Source organism: Homarus americanus, unplaced genomic scaffold (genome assembly GCF_018991925.1).
Source record: "Homarus americanus isolate GMGI-L3 unplaced genomic scaffold, GMGI_Hamer_2.0 scaffold48220, whole genome shotgun sequence".
Lineage (NCBI taxonomy): Eukaryota > Metazoa > Arthropoda > Malacostraca > Decapoda > Nephropidae > Homarus > Homarus americanus.
The window spans coordinates 2,412,589-2,428,842 of record NW_024755060.1 but is presented as its reverse complement, the minus strand read 5'-3'; the positions used below and the strand labels follow the sequence as shown (position 1 = coordinate 2,428,842).

Sequence of the window (16,254 nt, the reverse complement as noted above, 5' to 3'; positions counted from 1 at the left end):
TCCTCCTTAAATTTGAATTTTAAAAGTACTGCCTGAGAATCCAGAAAATCAGAAAATCCAGACCGACCCAATCCCCAGGCAGTCCGGATTTTTGGACTTGTACTGTACAGTAGAGGAAGAAACCAGCTCAGGACTCAAACCCAGGACAAACCTAGAGCCTCCTGTGCCATCTTGTAAAACCTCATCGATTTTGATTCAATTTACCCGTTTGTGTTTTTTGAGTGATGATAAATTATAATTAACCAAATAATTAAAGTTTTTCTTATTCCAATACACTTCATATATGAATGACCTAATGTGACCTGATCTAAAAAAATGGGACATAGTGTTGGGATTGAGTTAGGAACATAACAGTGGCTTTAAAAGATCAACACACGTACAGTACAGTATGTTAATCTAACAAACTACAATTGAAAAAAAAAATAAATAAATAAAATACAGAGAGATCCTGTTACCAAAATGACAAATTTCCGCTTTTGACGTATTGAAGGGTGATGGGTAATTGTTAATGGATAATTTAAGAGGCCGTGAGTATATATGAAGCCTTTCGGGGGTAGTAAACCCATTAGTGACTTATTAACCCATTCTATGACCATACTAATAATTAAGAGTATTTTGGGCAGTAATTAAGCTGTGATGTAGCCATGTGTGTGAACCTTACTTGAGATCAGGTCACTTAAGCAATTTTTTTTCATTTTAAGTGATGTAAATATTTGTCTTTGCGTTGTTCGAATAATGATGAGCACAGAGGAGGAGAGTGCAAGGTTTGAGTCAATACTAGAAAGTGTAAAGTGATTGGGAAAACTTTTATCTGACTCACTCTGTTATCATCATATTAACCACAAAATAGTTAAAACTTTACAAACCTTTTTATAGAACTATTATTATTAAGCATTTCTGAAAATTATGACTTTTTGAAATAAAATTATAAATAAAATCCTTCCCAAACATGGCATAACACCTGTGCAAAAGGCTTATGAAAATGATTACAATGTAGGTGAAGACGACTCACTGAAGTAGCACAGTAATATACCAGTCTGAGTATCACTAGTGGCTACAGTATTGTACTCAGGTATGGGACTCCAGCACCAGCAGTTATATATGTCACTAATACATATCTTGGCTGCATTTTTAACTCTGTCTTGAGCTTCTTCGACTGCAGTGATGTGCTCTTTAAGCTAAATGTAAGAGGTTTAATTTCCCACTATGAAGTTTGTCCCTTTGAGAGACTTTCCAGGGTCCCATATTTCACATCAACTGTCTCTTTGCATGCTTGTTACACCTCTTACTTGTCGGTGACACAGCAGGGAGTTCCGAGCCTCTTGCTTACTGGTGACACAAGTGGGTGTAGAGTAGCTCCGAACCTCTTGCATTCTGGTGTCACAGCAGGAGTGTAGAGGAGGTCACAGCCTCTCCACCTCTCAGACTGTGGTGTTGCTCCACTTCATAACACAAGTACAGGTATAAGAGCCATCAAGCTGTGGTCCCTGGAGGAGTTCTGCAGTCACATAGCCTCTCCATCCTCCTGTCCACATATGTAAACACACAACATTACACACTCCTCCATTATAAACCGTAATAACGGCTTATACTGTACGGTGGTCAGAAGCGAGATGTAAGCTATGGAGAGGATGTGTGGGAGCTTTGAGTGGAATGATGAGGACACATGTACATGAAACAAAACCTGCAACACAGGTCTGGTAGTAGGCAGCTATTAAACAGGGAGGTACTACTGCCTGGGAAGATATTGGAAGCATAATGTGTTGTCTAATGATAGACTCTGCTGCTATATGTGACCAAGTCCCAGGTTGCTGATCTGACTTCTGCCTCCTTTCCACACAATTGCAGGGCCTCAATTGTTTCTCTTACTTTGACAACACAACATACAATCTGTATATCGTTTCTCACTCTTGATTCTTTTTTGCTTATTTGTGATTCTTTATTGTTATTGTTATTATAATATACCTTCACCCTCCAGGCCCTGATGTAGGTCAATGACCTATGCCCAGGTGGGCTAATCCTTGTATAAAAAATACTGCTGCAATGGCCAATGAAAAATCAGTAAAAGGAGTTTGTTTCTGGAGTGAACATTAGTGGAGAGAGAGAGACTTAGGGAGAGTGGGCAGTAGGGGAGAGACAGAGAGAGACTGGCTTAGGGAGACAGTGGACAGCAGGGGCAAAGGTGTTGTTGGTGGAGAGAAGCAGCAGAATGAATGTAAACTTGTATGAAAACTCTACTGAATCAAACTGACTTAAACTAAAATCTTTGACTTACAATTTAACTTTTCTGAAATACAAAACCTCTTGTTGCATAATTCTTACCTGTTGATTCACTTCTTCCCTCTCTTGTTCTGAAAAGTAAAAAATAAAACATAAATACTGTACATAAAAGCCATCAGGTTTGGAATATATCACCTAGATTAACCCCTTGTGTATGGGGTCCCCTGACCTGAATAAAATCATCTGTCATTAGCCAAATATAAAAAATGGCGTCCCAGTAGTGAAGGGATCAAGCTAAAAACAGATCCACAACTGTAAAATTATAATATTTTGTCCCCCAAAAATAATATCCATAATATATTGATTGTCAACATTACATTCTGATAGGAAAAAAAAGAAAATGAAAATACAGTGATATCCCCGTTAGCCAAAACAATTGGTGCAGAGCACTTCCGGGAATGAGAGATTTCCCGGTAACGAGACGACTCTCTCTAACCCAGAAAAATATCCCTCATCCCCGGAATTCTCCGAAATTATTTTTCTCAAAATTTCCAGAAAATGCGCCTGATTTTCATCTCTCAAACCCGGAAAAAAAACTCCATCCCCAGAATTTTCCGGGTATCGGGAAAATTTTCTCGGAATTTTCCGAGAAAATTTCAATTCCGGCTAAAGGAGAGTTCTGGGTTCGAGGGATCCCGGCTAACATAGATATTACTAGATATCTTTTTCTGTCTATTGATATCTGTAGTAAAGTGTCACATCTCCCATACAGGGATATTTATGTACAACAGTGAGTTACTCGAAACAAAAGAATGCATATGGCAACAGGTATAATCAAGATCTACTTAAACACGACCCTTACAAGAGATCGTTCATCTTTTTAACGTTGGGTAAACTTGCCAGACAAATGACACGCGACTCTCTCACCTTCTCCCAGTGAAAATATTTCTTATGCTCCTCCTTGACTTTACCCAAATGAAAACTTGACAAATTATAGATATAAGAACATATCAGTATTATTAAGAAGCCAAAAATAAGAACAGTTTTGTTTTAATTGTGAAAAGTGGAAAAAATTTGAGCATATGAGACAGAAATACAGTCAGATGTGAGGGATAAAAGACGGTTACATTCAGATGTGTGGGAGAGGTGAGACAAATACAGTCAGATGTGTGAGAGGTGAGACAGAAATACAGTACAGTCAGACATGAGAGAGGTGAGATACAGTGGCTGTAATAAGGCCTCACCTTTGCTTCATATTTGAGGTGTTCAATCAGCTCGGTCTGCGCTGTTATTTTCTCATTAAGGTCGGCCAGGTGTTCTGACATGGTGGAGATCTGCTCTTCGTAATTTCTGAAGTGGACAATATGATATAACAAAAACAATAACACTAATTAACAATAACACTATGAATAACAATTACACTGGGACTAACAATAATTCTAATGACAATAACAAGTTTGCCGAAGAGTCAGTCTCAGATAGGTGCAAACTAAGAACCATTGGCTGTAAGATCAATCACTCCACCTCACCCTGGTAACTATGGTGGCCCACTCACTTGTAAACCTCCGTGTGTAGTGCAAGAGGTTGCGCGTCCCATCCGGGGTATATGTACATTTGTCGGTCTTTAGATCTAACCTAACCTAACCAAATTCACATACATAAAATCTTAGAAAACACGAATGACTCACCTGGAGGTCGTCTGTAGCGTCTCTTTTAGCTGGTTAACGATCTCTCTCTGCTTGTCGACTTCCTGGTCACAAGAGGCACGATTTTCCTCACTCACAACGAGCCGCCTCATCAGAGACTCACACTGTTAAAGGTCACAGAACATCTTAACTACAGTGTAATTCCTGATCACAACCAAATACTTCCTGATCACAATCAAGTACTTCCTGATCACAATCAAATACTTCCTGATCACAACCAAGTACTTCCTTATCACATATAAGTACTTCCTGATCACACACAAGTACTTTACCTCATTCTGATAGAGAGCAGCTTGACTCGTCGTAGAGGTAAGCTGCATGTACAGGTGTGAGCAACGGCTTGTGAAGTGGTTCCTGATGTCTTTCTCTCTCTCGTCTGAAGCGCCGTCCATTCCTTGCACCTCACCGATCTGGGGGGAGGGATGCATATAGGTGAGAACTAATTAGGGGGCAGATACAGGTGAGAACTAATTAGGGGACACACACAGGTGAGAACTAATTATTGTGAAGGGGAGTATATGTGGGTGTTTGTCTACACAAGATTAATGGAAATAACACCACCTCCTCTTCCATTCCACCCTCCCTGTTCCCCTCTCCTCCTTTTCCTCCCCCTCTCTTCCTCCTCCTCCTCGCCGTCATCACAGGACATAAAGATAACTCACTATCGACGCGGTGGAGGCGTTCGAGGCAGAATGGTCCTTGAAGTGTAGATGTTCGCTGTCCTCACTGTCCACTGTGTCTCCCTGCAGCTGAGTCTCCAGTTGGCGAACCCGCTAAGAGAGTAGAGAGATATTCTGTACAATATATATAAACAAATCCTGCCTAATGTGTGTGTTATATTCTCAGGCTTAATATATATCTTGAATAAAATATAGAGTGTCTCCTCCTCTTCCGTCATCCTCCTCATCTTCCTACCTACTCTTCCTCCTCATCTTCCTACCTACTCCTCCTCCTCATCTTCCTACCTACTCCTCCTCCTCATCTTCCTTCCTACTCTTCTCCCTCATCCTCCTCCTACCTATTCCTGACTAACACAACATATTCGTATGATTAAAATAACAACAAAAAACAATAATGAAACTCTACACAAAATGACAATAAAACACACAGACCCCAACCTTTGCCTCCTTCTGGTGTTTACATTGTAACAGTTGGTGCTCCAATCTCCAGTGTTCCCTCTCTGATTCCAGCTGGCTCAGTTTAGATGACGCAAGAGCCAGTTGTTTCGTGAGTGAGGCTTCGGTGTCCCCCACGTTCGAGGTATCTGAAGGGCTCGCTAATGTGCCGTCATATAGGGTTCTGTTACTCTCGTCCTGAGGTATAAGATAAAGAGGTGATATAGAGAAGATTTTGTCATTATCACTGTTATCATCATCATCACCATAATGTAAAATATATAAGTTTAACCATCAGTTTAGCAGGATTAGTGACCTGGGGTACATCAGTGAACCAGGAATAGTGACCTATTGTATGTTAGGTGCAGGTATTTTATCTCTACATTAAGCCACCAACTCTGTACTGTAGTCAGTCAGTGTCAAGTTGTCAACATTTCTAAGGAACTGGCAAGCTGAGAGGCTGTAGACATGAGGTGACAGCAGTTATGACTTTTTAAATATTCTACATATCTTTAATTATTTCAATCATCGTTAATTACACAGCAGTTCCCACTAGAGGGATTTTTATTTTTATTTTCCAATAAAAAAAAAGAGGCAGGGAAATTTCCACCCAAAATTTTTCAGGGCAGGTAAATTTCAAAAGTCACTTGCCCGGGATAAGTAAATGTTGCACATAATCTGTACAGTCTGGTATGAGTGTTATCTATAGACCAAAGACTGTAGTGATAAGTGTACCCTATGTCAGCCTCCCCCAGTGTTAAGATAATCATGGATCAGTGTTAAAAATTTTGGCTAAGTTACTCCAGTTTTTATCCATAACTATATAAAAAAGTAGGTGACCAAAATCCTTCAACTGATGACCAACAAACAGTAAGTGACTGAGAATACCACGACTCACATGAGCAATGGAGGCAGAGTTGCTCGTAGATTTGTTGAGACCGTAAGGCATGCTTGGGTACGGTGAGGAGGGGGTGCTGGGCGTCGATCCACCTCTGTTCCACGACGGTACGACTTGTTCCTTGAATAGCGTTGACATCTGCAAGAAGAAATACATTAATAGAATAAAAAAAACACACAATTTGTTTCTTGAATAGAGTTGACATCTGCCATATTCTCTCATTTCGAGGTAAAAACAAATGCCAACTTGAGGATTCAACACTGATGCACCAAACACCAACTTCCAGACTACTTATTTGTTTATATCTGAGCCAAATATTTATAGGAGTGAAGGGATTATGTTTGTCAGGTGTGAGTTGATGTTGGTGATGAACTGCTCGAGTCATAGTTTAGTGTGTGTGTGTGTGTGTATATACTAGCATCACAACTAGTAGGGATTCTAAATTCAATACTGTAATAGAAATCCACTTCAAAACAAAACAGCTGTGAGGAGAGAGGAAAGTTGACCTTGCTTGTGGTGACAGAGAGAGCAGTAAGGACGTTGACAATCTCCTCGTTGGCAGCCTTGGCCTCCCCTGATGTAGATGGCAGCACCTTCTCGCTCAAAGCTTTCTTTTGGTATATGTTGGAGGCCTCTAGAGTACAGGAAACATTACCAAGTGTTAAAATAATAATACAAGATTAAAATAATACAGAGACATTAACAACAGGCAAAGATCTGTTGTGACTGACAGGGGGGTGAAGGGGGAATGACTTAAGAACATAATCATAATAAATACATCTAAGCAATCATTAATCAACAAAACACGACTTACACTGACAAAACAATATAACTTGAATTTATTGGTACCGTATATAAAAATCACATCATATTAAATACCTTAAATAACATAAAGTAATGAGCCATGTTTGTTTGGCTCACACAGGATAACACCTTTCTCACATCTGACCCCGGGATTAGAGCCCCCATCCGCAGCGGTCAGAGGCAAACGAGTTACCGCTGTATCACCAACACTGACTATAACCCACACACCATATGCACCAACAAATTAACATTGACGACACACACACACAGTCTCAGCGTAACATACCTGTAAGGGCAGCATGGAGGTTGTCGAGGCGGTCGCTTAGCATGGATATGACGCGACCCTGAGCGCTTGGAGGCAGGTTGGAGTTGGGGGTACCTGGGGTGAGAGAGATAGTGAGTGAGAGAAAGAGAGAGAGACAGTACTGATGGATGATTAGGTGGTGTGGGAGAGTGGTTAGCAGGGGCTGAACAGTGATTAGGAGGGATTTGAAGTGATTAGGAAGGATTTAAGGTGATTAGGAGTGGTTTAAAATGATTAAGATGGGGAATTATCTATATGGAAGGCAGCCATCATCAGTAGGAATCAGCTGTGGGGACAATGGCCATCATCAGAGGAATTTCATATCCTTTGTGATCCATCTTTTGACCATGTGTGTGGAGGGGAGGGGGGGGAAAGGGAGGGGATGGGATGGGAGGGGGGGGAAAGGGAGGGGATGGGAGGGGAGGGGGTAGGGATTCCTTAGCCGCCGGAGTAGGGTTAAGGAGTGGAAGGTTCTGACGTGGACTTACTCTGACTAGCAAGAGTGGCAACATATGGGGCCAGTGAGCCCCAGGAGGACACCAGCCTGCTGAACGCTGCGCTCCACGCCGCACCAGCACGATCTCCGTCAACTTGTCCCCTACTGCCCTCCGACACCCTACAACAGAGGTAAGGATGTTAGCTATGTATCAGAGGATGAGTCTACAAGAAGAGGTTATGTACTACAGGGTGTCTCAGCAAGAAGAGGTTAGTTAGGTACTACAGGGTGTGTTAATATAAAAAGGGATTGTATAGAAGGTGATTCATCTCAGATCAAAGGATACAAATATTCAACCTACATGACATAACAGTTGTTTACATTATCACTAACGTCAACACGCACACATTACACTAGAGGTCCCATATATTTATCTCAGGTTCTCATTATGTCAAACACTGTAGAGAAAATAGCAATTCAAATTATATTTGTTGAGGCAAAAAACAACTGGAATATCTGAAGACTAAATCCCAAGTTTATTTGACCTTCCTAATGCTAACCTAACCAAACCTAACTTAATCTAAGCAAATGTAACCTACGCAAATTCAACCTACCAGTAACCTTATCTAATCCAAGGTGACACCAATCAACAAAACATCTCCTTTGTCTGACTCACCAAAGAACCACCAGGGGCAGCACCTTCCGCAGGCTGGCTCCACATGCCGTGACGTGGCGACTCACTTGGGAGAGTCCGCTCAGGGTCTCCAGGGCCACAAAACCTTCCCCCGAGGCACTGTCCGCAAGATGGTGATAGGACGATGCCAAGGGATGCCAGGGTAAGGCGGCTGATCTTAAGTGTTGTATCAGCTGGAAATATAATTACTTTAGTGTTGGTTTATAAGTGTCCCATTAGCTGAAAATATTAAGTATTTTAAGTGTCCCACCAAATTGAAAAATATGTAGTCTGTTGATTTTAAGTATTTTAAGTGTCCCATCAACTGGAAATATTTTTTACTTAGTTCCACAGAATGAAGAAGTACTACTCTCAGTCTTTTCAATCACCCTGTATCACCAAACACTTCTTTTTCAACCACCCTGTATATAGTAATTCAAGGTACAACACACTTACTTTTAACTGTATCTCTGAAGACTGATCGTACAGCTTGACTCGGGTGCTGTAACTGCAGAGGAATTTGGCAAAAGTATCGGATAAGACCTGTATGAGGTTATCAAAGGAGTCGACCAAACTTCTGGCTGTCACGCTGGGAGCTCTGTCTCGGCCGTTTTGTACCGGAATGTTGAGGCTCCTCGATACCACCTCTGTAAGACGTGTGGTGGTTATGTGATGGTGCTAACCTAACCTAACCTATTGCTAATTCTAATCTAACTTAATCTAATGTTAACTTGCCTAATGCTAATGCTTATCTAACCTAATGCTATCTTAATCTAGACAAATGAGGATGAGGATGATAATAATGATGATTGATAATAATAATGATGATGATAATTGATAATGGTGATGACAATAACTCTCTCACAAACACACATGTAACACGAACACATTTGGGGGGGTCATTCGAGAAACAACCCACGTACTTTTACCAAAAGCACGGTGAGGGTCGGACTTGTCACCCTGTTCTTGCGTCTGAGGCGGTTGGCAGTTGGTGACGGCGGCTTTGTTGAGGCTCTCGAGTCTGCTGACCTGTTCCTTCAACGCCCTCAGTTCTGCCTCTCGCTGCTGGGCCACCACCTCCTGCCTCACTCTCTCAGTCTCCAGCTGCTCTACCGCGCCCTGGTGGTGAGGTGATCGGATAGAATGATGATAAAAAAAAGTGATCAATACCCTACGAACATGATCATATAACATGTTTTTTCTCTCACAAACCCACAACCCAGACCACAACACTCACAACCCACACCACACCACACCACCCACAACCCACACCACACCACCCACACCACACCACCCACAACCCACACCACACCACCCACAACAACCACCAAAACTCACCTGGGCAGATTTCTCCCTCAGTTCAAACAGCTCCTTCTGTTTCTGTGTCTCTCTCTTGGCAGTGTCTAACTGAGTCTCCAGCTCTGAGTAACGTCTTCGGTACGTCGTCTCAATTTCCGAGAGTTCCGACTGTAATCTGGCATTTTCCTGAATCTTCAACTGAGAGTAAAGACAACAAATTAATAACACTGCTTCCACAAATAACCTAACCTAACCACACAAATATACCGTCACCACATGAGGAGAAAACTAACATAGACAAGGACCTACCTGAAGCTCCTCGGTAAACACTGTGTTGTCTACTGCCGCCCCATCTACAACACTTTCTCCCTTCCCTCGTCCTCTTTTGGATTTAGTCTGCAAATAAACCAGATGAAAAGGTATTAATAAAAAAACAAATAAAGATAAATAGTGTAATTCATTTTGTATACTGTGTGTGTAAGTTGAGGATATGAACAAAATGTGGATAATTCTACTTGTTGTCTTAGTATTTTATTGTCACTTTCTATACTCGTTTTGTATACCACTTTCCTAATACTTTTCATTCCTATTTTGTGATTAATTTTTTACCCAGTGATAAACCACACACACGAACACCACAACTCACCTGTATCTCATCAAGGTCTTCCTGTAGAAGGGTCAACCTCTTAGTCAACTGTTGGTTCCTGAAGCTGAGGGAATCATTCTCTTGGTCGGCCTTTCTCAGCAACTGGTCCCGAGACTTCACGAAATCCTGGTCAAGACGGAATTATTAATACCATAATGACGGTGTGGCCTAAATCAGTGGCTCAATAGTCCTACCTCTCATAATTTTTGGTTGGTTTTCTTTACGCTTAAAGACCTTAGTCACTGAAGCGCAGTAACGACAAACGACAAAATCAAAACAGAGCCGATGGTACACAACTGACTGGTGGTCCTCCATAGCCGTCCAGTGACTGTACTATGTGGGGTGAGTTATAAATGTTCTCCTATGTGATGCAACAAGGCTTCAGAGAGACAAGTCACTAGTATGGCTCTTGTAAATATTAGCGACCACTGATCAAAACCATTTAATATACTGTAATTCAGATTGTTGATATTATGAGAAAAACCTAACCTAACCACCTAGGTAGCTTTAGGGTGTTTAATTATCAGAGGAAATAAGCTAGGGTGTTTATTCTTCACGTGGTCCTGATAGAGTCTAGGATTATCTGAACAATGTCCCACAGAAGGACAAAGGGATACAGACTCAGATATATTTACAAACACACACACACACACACTCACATTTAACTGTGCTGTCTTCCCTTGTTCATCAACCACTGCTTTCTTCAACACTTGGTTTTGGGCTCGTAACTGTGGGAGATTAAAAACAAATGAATGTCATAAAATTTCTTCTGTGGACGGTGTGTTAAACCAGTGTAGGTTTTTGCATCACAAACATACCTGATAAATGTTTATATGAATTAAAGTGTCAGAATAAATAATACTAGCTTAACCTGTTCAGTGAAACCTCTATTTAACGGACCATAAAGGGAGGAAAGTCCATTATATCGAGGGTCCATTATATGGAAGTTTCACTGTATTTTACTATGAATCTGGAGGATATTTTAAGCTACACCCTCGTACTATGACCCACCATCACGCACACACACAACATTATGACTAATTACACACGGGATCGCCTCTCTGGTGAATAAAAATCATTCAGCGTTACCCAAATGAAATACTAAAAGTAGCGTCACTGTAGTGAAGAGATCAACCATTACTTAACAATTCTTGTATTAACTTTACTGTTATTAATTTTTCTTTATTACCAGAAAAAATAATCATAAAATAGTCATGTTAATATTTTGTAGATAAAACTGAAATGACACCAGTAATAACAGTGTTGGTGGACCAGTACAATAGAGGGATAGCAGTCTTGACTCTCTCTACTGCAGAGATGGGTTCAGTCCCGAGGCAGAGGTATGGGTTCAGTCCCGAGGCAGAGGTATGGGTTCGGTCCCGAGGCAGAGGTATAAGATGTGTGTTATGTTGTGTGACTCCTCTAAGGTTTTCTCTGTGTATTACAGTTTCCTCTTGTACCAACACTGGATAACATTAAAGTTCATAATATAATAACAAGGAGCAGACTAATTATACTTCAATGGTTAGTAATGTAACAACTGGTGAACTGATAAATTGAGGATCTGTTTTATGTAATTTGATATCTTTATAATTATATGACCAAATTACATCTCAAAAATCTTAATTATTTTTTTAATGCTAATTACTCGTCACCTATGTTTATTTCAATGAAAATTTTTTGTGTTTATGTGTTATTCTGGATGTGCTGTACATAATTATTTTAACACATTAAAGTTCAATTCTGAAAAAAAAAAAAATTGGCCTCAAATCCTACAGTACAGTAAACCCTCGTACTTCTGGACCTCTCAGATCCGGATTTTGGTTAGTCCGGAAGACGTCTGGATGTAGCAAATTCCTATCTAGTCTCTCTTTCAGTCTGAATGCCGTGTTTACTCCCCCACCGTTAAGATGGACCCAGTCCGCATCTCCCGCCACAAGTTACAGCGCTCATCCCTCCTCGGTCTCACTTGTAGTCTCGACTGTTTTTGTGCCCTATGACTGTTGTGTAGTGATGGAACCCGAAAGGAAGTTAACACAGTTTACTATAGCTCAGAAGCTGGAGTTGTTACAGAAGTTAGAGAGTGGTTGGTCTGTAGCGAGATGCTGTAGCATATATGGCGTCGCTAAATAGTCGGTGTCTGATATACAAGAGGCTAAGGTTCCCTGCAATGAAATAAACAGTACTGATTGTTTGACCTCTAAGATGACTGATGGAGATTGTCAGCTGTATTAAAACTAAAAGAAAGTAATTTAAAATAATACTGTATTGATATACAGTAATAACAGCAATAGAGTAATACAGTAGTGTATAATTATTGTTGTTTTTGTTATTACTGTATTATCATTACTGTATTATTATTTAATAGCATTTTACTATTATTATTAATACTGGACCATATTATTAATGTTATTACCCATGACAATAAAGTCTATGTACAATGAAAGATAAAAGACGTGTCGTGAAATTTGGCGAAAACATTTGCCGCAGGGCTAAACTTTTGGTGCGCTCTGCCTTGTGGTAGGGGGCTCTCATAATGTTTCACGAGTTATATTTAATCTTCGGACTAAACCGCGACACGACTTTTGTCTTGGAGTATTGTTAATGCGCCTTCATCCCCAGGTTCATCCGGACACCCTCTCCCCCCCTATTTGTCCAGAAGTGCGAGGGTTTACTGTACTTCCAGAATAACACAAAAACACCAAAATTGCACCTCGGAAACTTATATTTTTTAGTTTTTGTCCAAAAATAAATTTTATTATTATGGTGACGACTTCAACTAAATACCTTCATAATAATAATACTAAACCAATATAACTCAAAGTCCTTCACATAATATAACTCTTATCATCATCAACTCAATAAAAACACAACTTTAATCCTCCAAGATCACTTTAATATCCGGTAATCCTGGAGCAGATGATTAACACCACAACAAGTTGTTAGATTTTGTTCATTTTTTCACAGATGTTCTTTGGCTGATAGCAATAAATTATAAAAATGATACAACAATGCACAGAACCTAATAAAACCTGACCTAACCAACCAAAGAAACCTACCTAACCTTACCTAACTTCTTATCTAGAGGCAGAAACAATGCCACATTAAACAGAAAGAACTTATATTGATATCTGGTACCAGCGAAAGCAACTGTGTTGAAGCATCATGGTGTAATTTTACGTTTTTTGTAGATATAAGAGTACGCTCAGACCAAGCGGGTCGGTTGTACAGAAACAGGGCAGACAACAACGCACACTGACATAGCAGATGTTTCGGATGATTATTTACAGTAAATAATTAATTTCTACACACACACAAGGCACTTAGAGACATCATTTTAGTGTCATGTGATCAGTTTTCCACCATGTTTTACCCAGCAATTTCCCCCATCCTTCATGCCCTGCTCACTACAGATGATTGAAGACTGTAGATAAAAAAAAACAAGAAAAAAACTCAATTAAAACAAAATGTTGTCACCTCTTTTAAAATACTTAAATAATGCTAAAAAAAATGTGTGGAAAAGATGAGTGAAATAAAACAACTCCTTCTGGTGTTAGCCGTCTCCTCAGCGGTCCCACTAATTACCCAAATATAGCCGGAATGAAGTCAAATAATGGTCCTACATGAATAAATCGGACTGCCAATCACTTCTCAACTAGTATTTGGTGTCACAAAGTCACAAAAAATTGGAAAACTTACTTTAATCTGAGTTGTGTTGTTTTAGGTTAGGTTAGGTACATGCACTCGATCTATTAACTCAGATTAAATTAAGCTTACCAATTTTTTGTGACTTTCTGACACCAAATACTAGTCGAGAAGTGATTAGCAGTCCGATTTATTCATCTAGGACCATTATTTGACTTCATTCCAGCTACATTTGGCTACATTAGTCTGACCCGTCTCCTCAGTCCTGCCTAACATTTAAACACCATAACCTTTAAAAAAATCCCTCAAATTATCTGATCAAAATAAACAGTCAAGGGCAATTAAATTTCCCTTTAAATAATAATAACTAACCTTAGAGTATTCCGCCGCCAGTTTCTGATACTTGGCCTGTATGTCTGGCGACTCCATAATGGTTTAATAGAGGAATGTTGAGGAATTAATAGGAGATAATTCTTGACACTTTGACTTCCTCTCCAACAACCATAACAAATACGCCTGCGAGTTGGACCATGTTGAGACCAATACCAGTAACCAAAATACTAAACCATTTATAATTTTTCAATATAAACGTAATATTCTAAACCATATCTAAACTACTAAATATAAAAATGTATTTATACACTAAATTTTAGACTAATGTGTATTTATTTATCGATTTTCCTTTTAAATTTAATGGTTTTGAAGTTTTGTTCGGAGTTTTATCTTAACACTAACATTTTGTCTCCGCCTTCAACTCATTCTGATGGTCACCCTAAATTTCAGGAGTAACTTTAGGTAAAATATTATAGATTATGTATCCTAAAATGAGTATGTAAGATTAAAAACTATAACCTAATAATATAAAATGTAATCTTTTAAATATAGTCAATAATATATATGACCAAAATCAATCACAAATATATCAAAGTTTTTATTATATATCGACATAAGAAGCTTCATTAAAACTCTAGGGCTGGAAGCTGGAGATTCATAAATATTCAAGGCGTCCTAATACAAGCAAGAACTAATAAAACCCTAAAATAAGGTGAAAAAAGTGACCAAAGAACCACACCTCGCTGAATTAGTTGGTTGCTGGGTGGATGGTGTGTCGGCTCCCTGTTTATAGCTTCAAGCTGAGGTAGATGATGGGAGGGATTGTGCACGACGCCACTGTCTTGTTATTTATGAATAAAACAGAGGAAATAATAGAGATCCAAGGGTCTATTTCTTCCCCAAAGACAGAAGAAGGGAAGTTCTTAGTTGTGCGGTTGATTCATAAGCAGTGGCGGTTAAATTACATGTGTCGCCGTCTGTGGCAAAATGCAAAGTTAAATTGACACGTTTTTTCCTTATTTTTTTCCGACAATTTTGTGTTACATATATGGAAAGAGGAGGAAGAACTAAACCCCAAATAAACTATAATAAAGGGAGTTACTCAGTGGATCATAAACTGTGATTAAAATTGTGACCAAGTCCCAGGTTGCTGATCTGACTTCTACCTCATTTTACACACAATTGCAGGGTCTCAATTGTTTCTCTTACTATTGACAACGCAACATTGTTTCTCACTTTATATTTCTATTTTTTATTTCTTTATAGTTCTTTATTATTATTATTACATTTTCGCCCCCCAGGCCCCGATGTGGGTCAGTGACCTGTACCCGGGTGGGCTAATCCCCGTAAAAAACAACAACAACTAGTCAACTGAAAGCATTATATCCACGCCAACCCACATTTATGATATATTTAGTTTATACCTTTAACTTTAATTTCCTTTGATGGGTGATGCTCTTATTTATCAGGTGTTTAGACCCACAAGGGGTCACAACTCAAGATTGAAGAAGCCGCAAGTCCAGAAAACTGTGAGGGCAAACTTTTTCGGAGTGAGAGTTGTGAACTCTTGGAACAATCTACCAGAGAGTGTTGCGACGGCACCGAGTGTGAGCTCTTTCAAGACAAGACTTGACCAACACGAGCGGGTTCAGGTACATTCAGGAGCCGGTGCATGCCCAGTACTTGCCAACGGTGCGTGACAGAGACGTGACAGATCACCCAAGCGGCTAACGAGTCGATCAGTGGTGAAGAGGATAAAAGTAGAAAAAGTTCAACCGCTACCGAAACAGTCTTGGCAGAGAGAGACCGCACGTCTAGAACAAGAGTAACTTTACTAATGAGCAAGTTAATGTGTACAGGTTAATTACTGAAACTATAAAAAATAAATTGATTTACATTAATCTTCGTTTTATATTAATCAAAATATATATTTTATGGAGTGTCCAACAGCCGATCAAAGACGAAGAAGATAAAGGTAGAGGGCAGGAAACAATGCCTCGTCTTATTTGTTACCTACGGCTATGTATTTAAATGCCGTTAATATGCCGTGTGCCGTATGTTCTTTTACACCAGTCACCGTTGTAAGAGCGGGCTGGTTTTCTGTGAAAGATGTCCTTTGAAATTAGTTTACTGTCTTTTTTGTAAATTACAGTAAAACCTCGATAAATCGATTTT

General features: G+C 39.6%; 1 protein-coding gene across 2 annotated transcripts; it reads right to left on the bottom strand.

Annotated features, from left to right (window-relative positions):
- On the bottom strand, positions 1-14,263 carry LOC121856403 (protein phosphatase 1 regulatory subunit 21-like). Of its 2 annotated transcripts, none has more exons than XM_042351982.1 (19): positions 14,119-14,263; positions 10,761-10,829; positions 10,102-10,227; positions 9,765-9,851; positions 9,495-9,653; positions 9,080-9,275; positions 8,613-8,803; positions 8,160-8,350; positions 7,536-7,663; positions 7,030-7,122; positions 6,446-6,573; positions 5,940-6,077; positions 5,045-5,239; positions 4,589-4,699; positions 4,199-4,336; positions 3,909-4,030; positions 3,465-3,570; positions 2,323-2,351; positions 1-1,525 (listed from the first exon to the last, which is right to left on the bottom strand). In XM_042351982.1, the coding sequence occupies exons 1-18, from the start codon at positions 14,173-14,175 to the stop codon at positions 2,331-2,333; spliced, it is 2,256 nt and encodes a 751-aa protein (XP_042207916.1). In that variant the 5' UTR covers positions 14,176-14,263; the 3' UTR covers positions 1-1,525; positions 2,323-2,330. The 2 variants fall into 2 exon arrangements, with proteins under 2 accessions (XP_042207916.1, XP_042207917.1); XM_042351983.1 differs by having other exon boundaries at positions 9,086-9,275.
- Positions 14,264-16,254: the final 1,991 nt, after the last annotated feature.

What these genes read in the sequence shown, in the direction of transcription:
- LOC121856403 (XM_042351982.1), bottom strand. Translation starts at nt 14,175, where the DNA reads ATGGAGTCGCCAGACATACAGGCCAAGTATCAGAAACTGGCGGCGGAA. An exon ending in TGTTTACCGAGGAGCTTCAG is followed by an intron (nt 9,654 to 9,764) that starts GTAGGTCCTTGT and finishes CTTTACTCTCAG; the next exon opens with TTGAAGATTCAGGAAAATGC. An exon ending in CTTCAGAGATACAGTTAAAA is followed by an intron (nt 8,351 to 8,612) that starts GTAAGTGTGTTG and finishes TTATATTTCCAG; the next exon opens with CTGATACAACACTTAAGATC.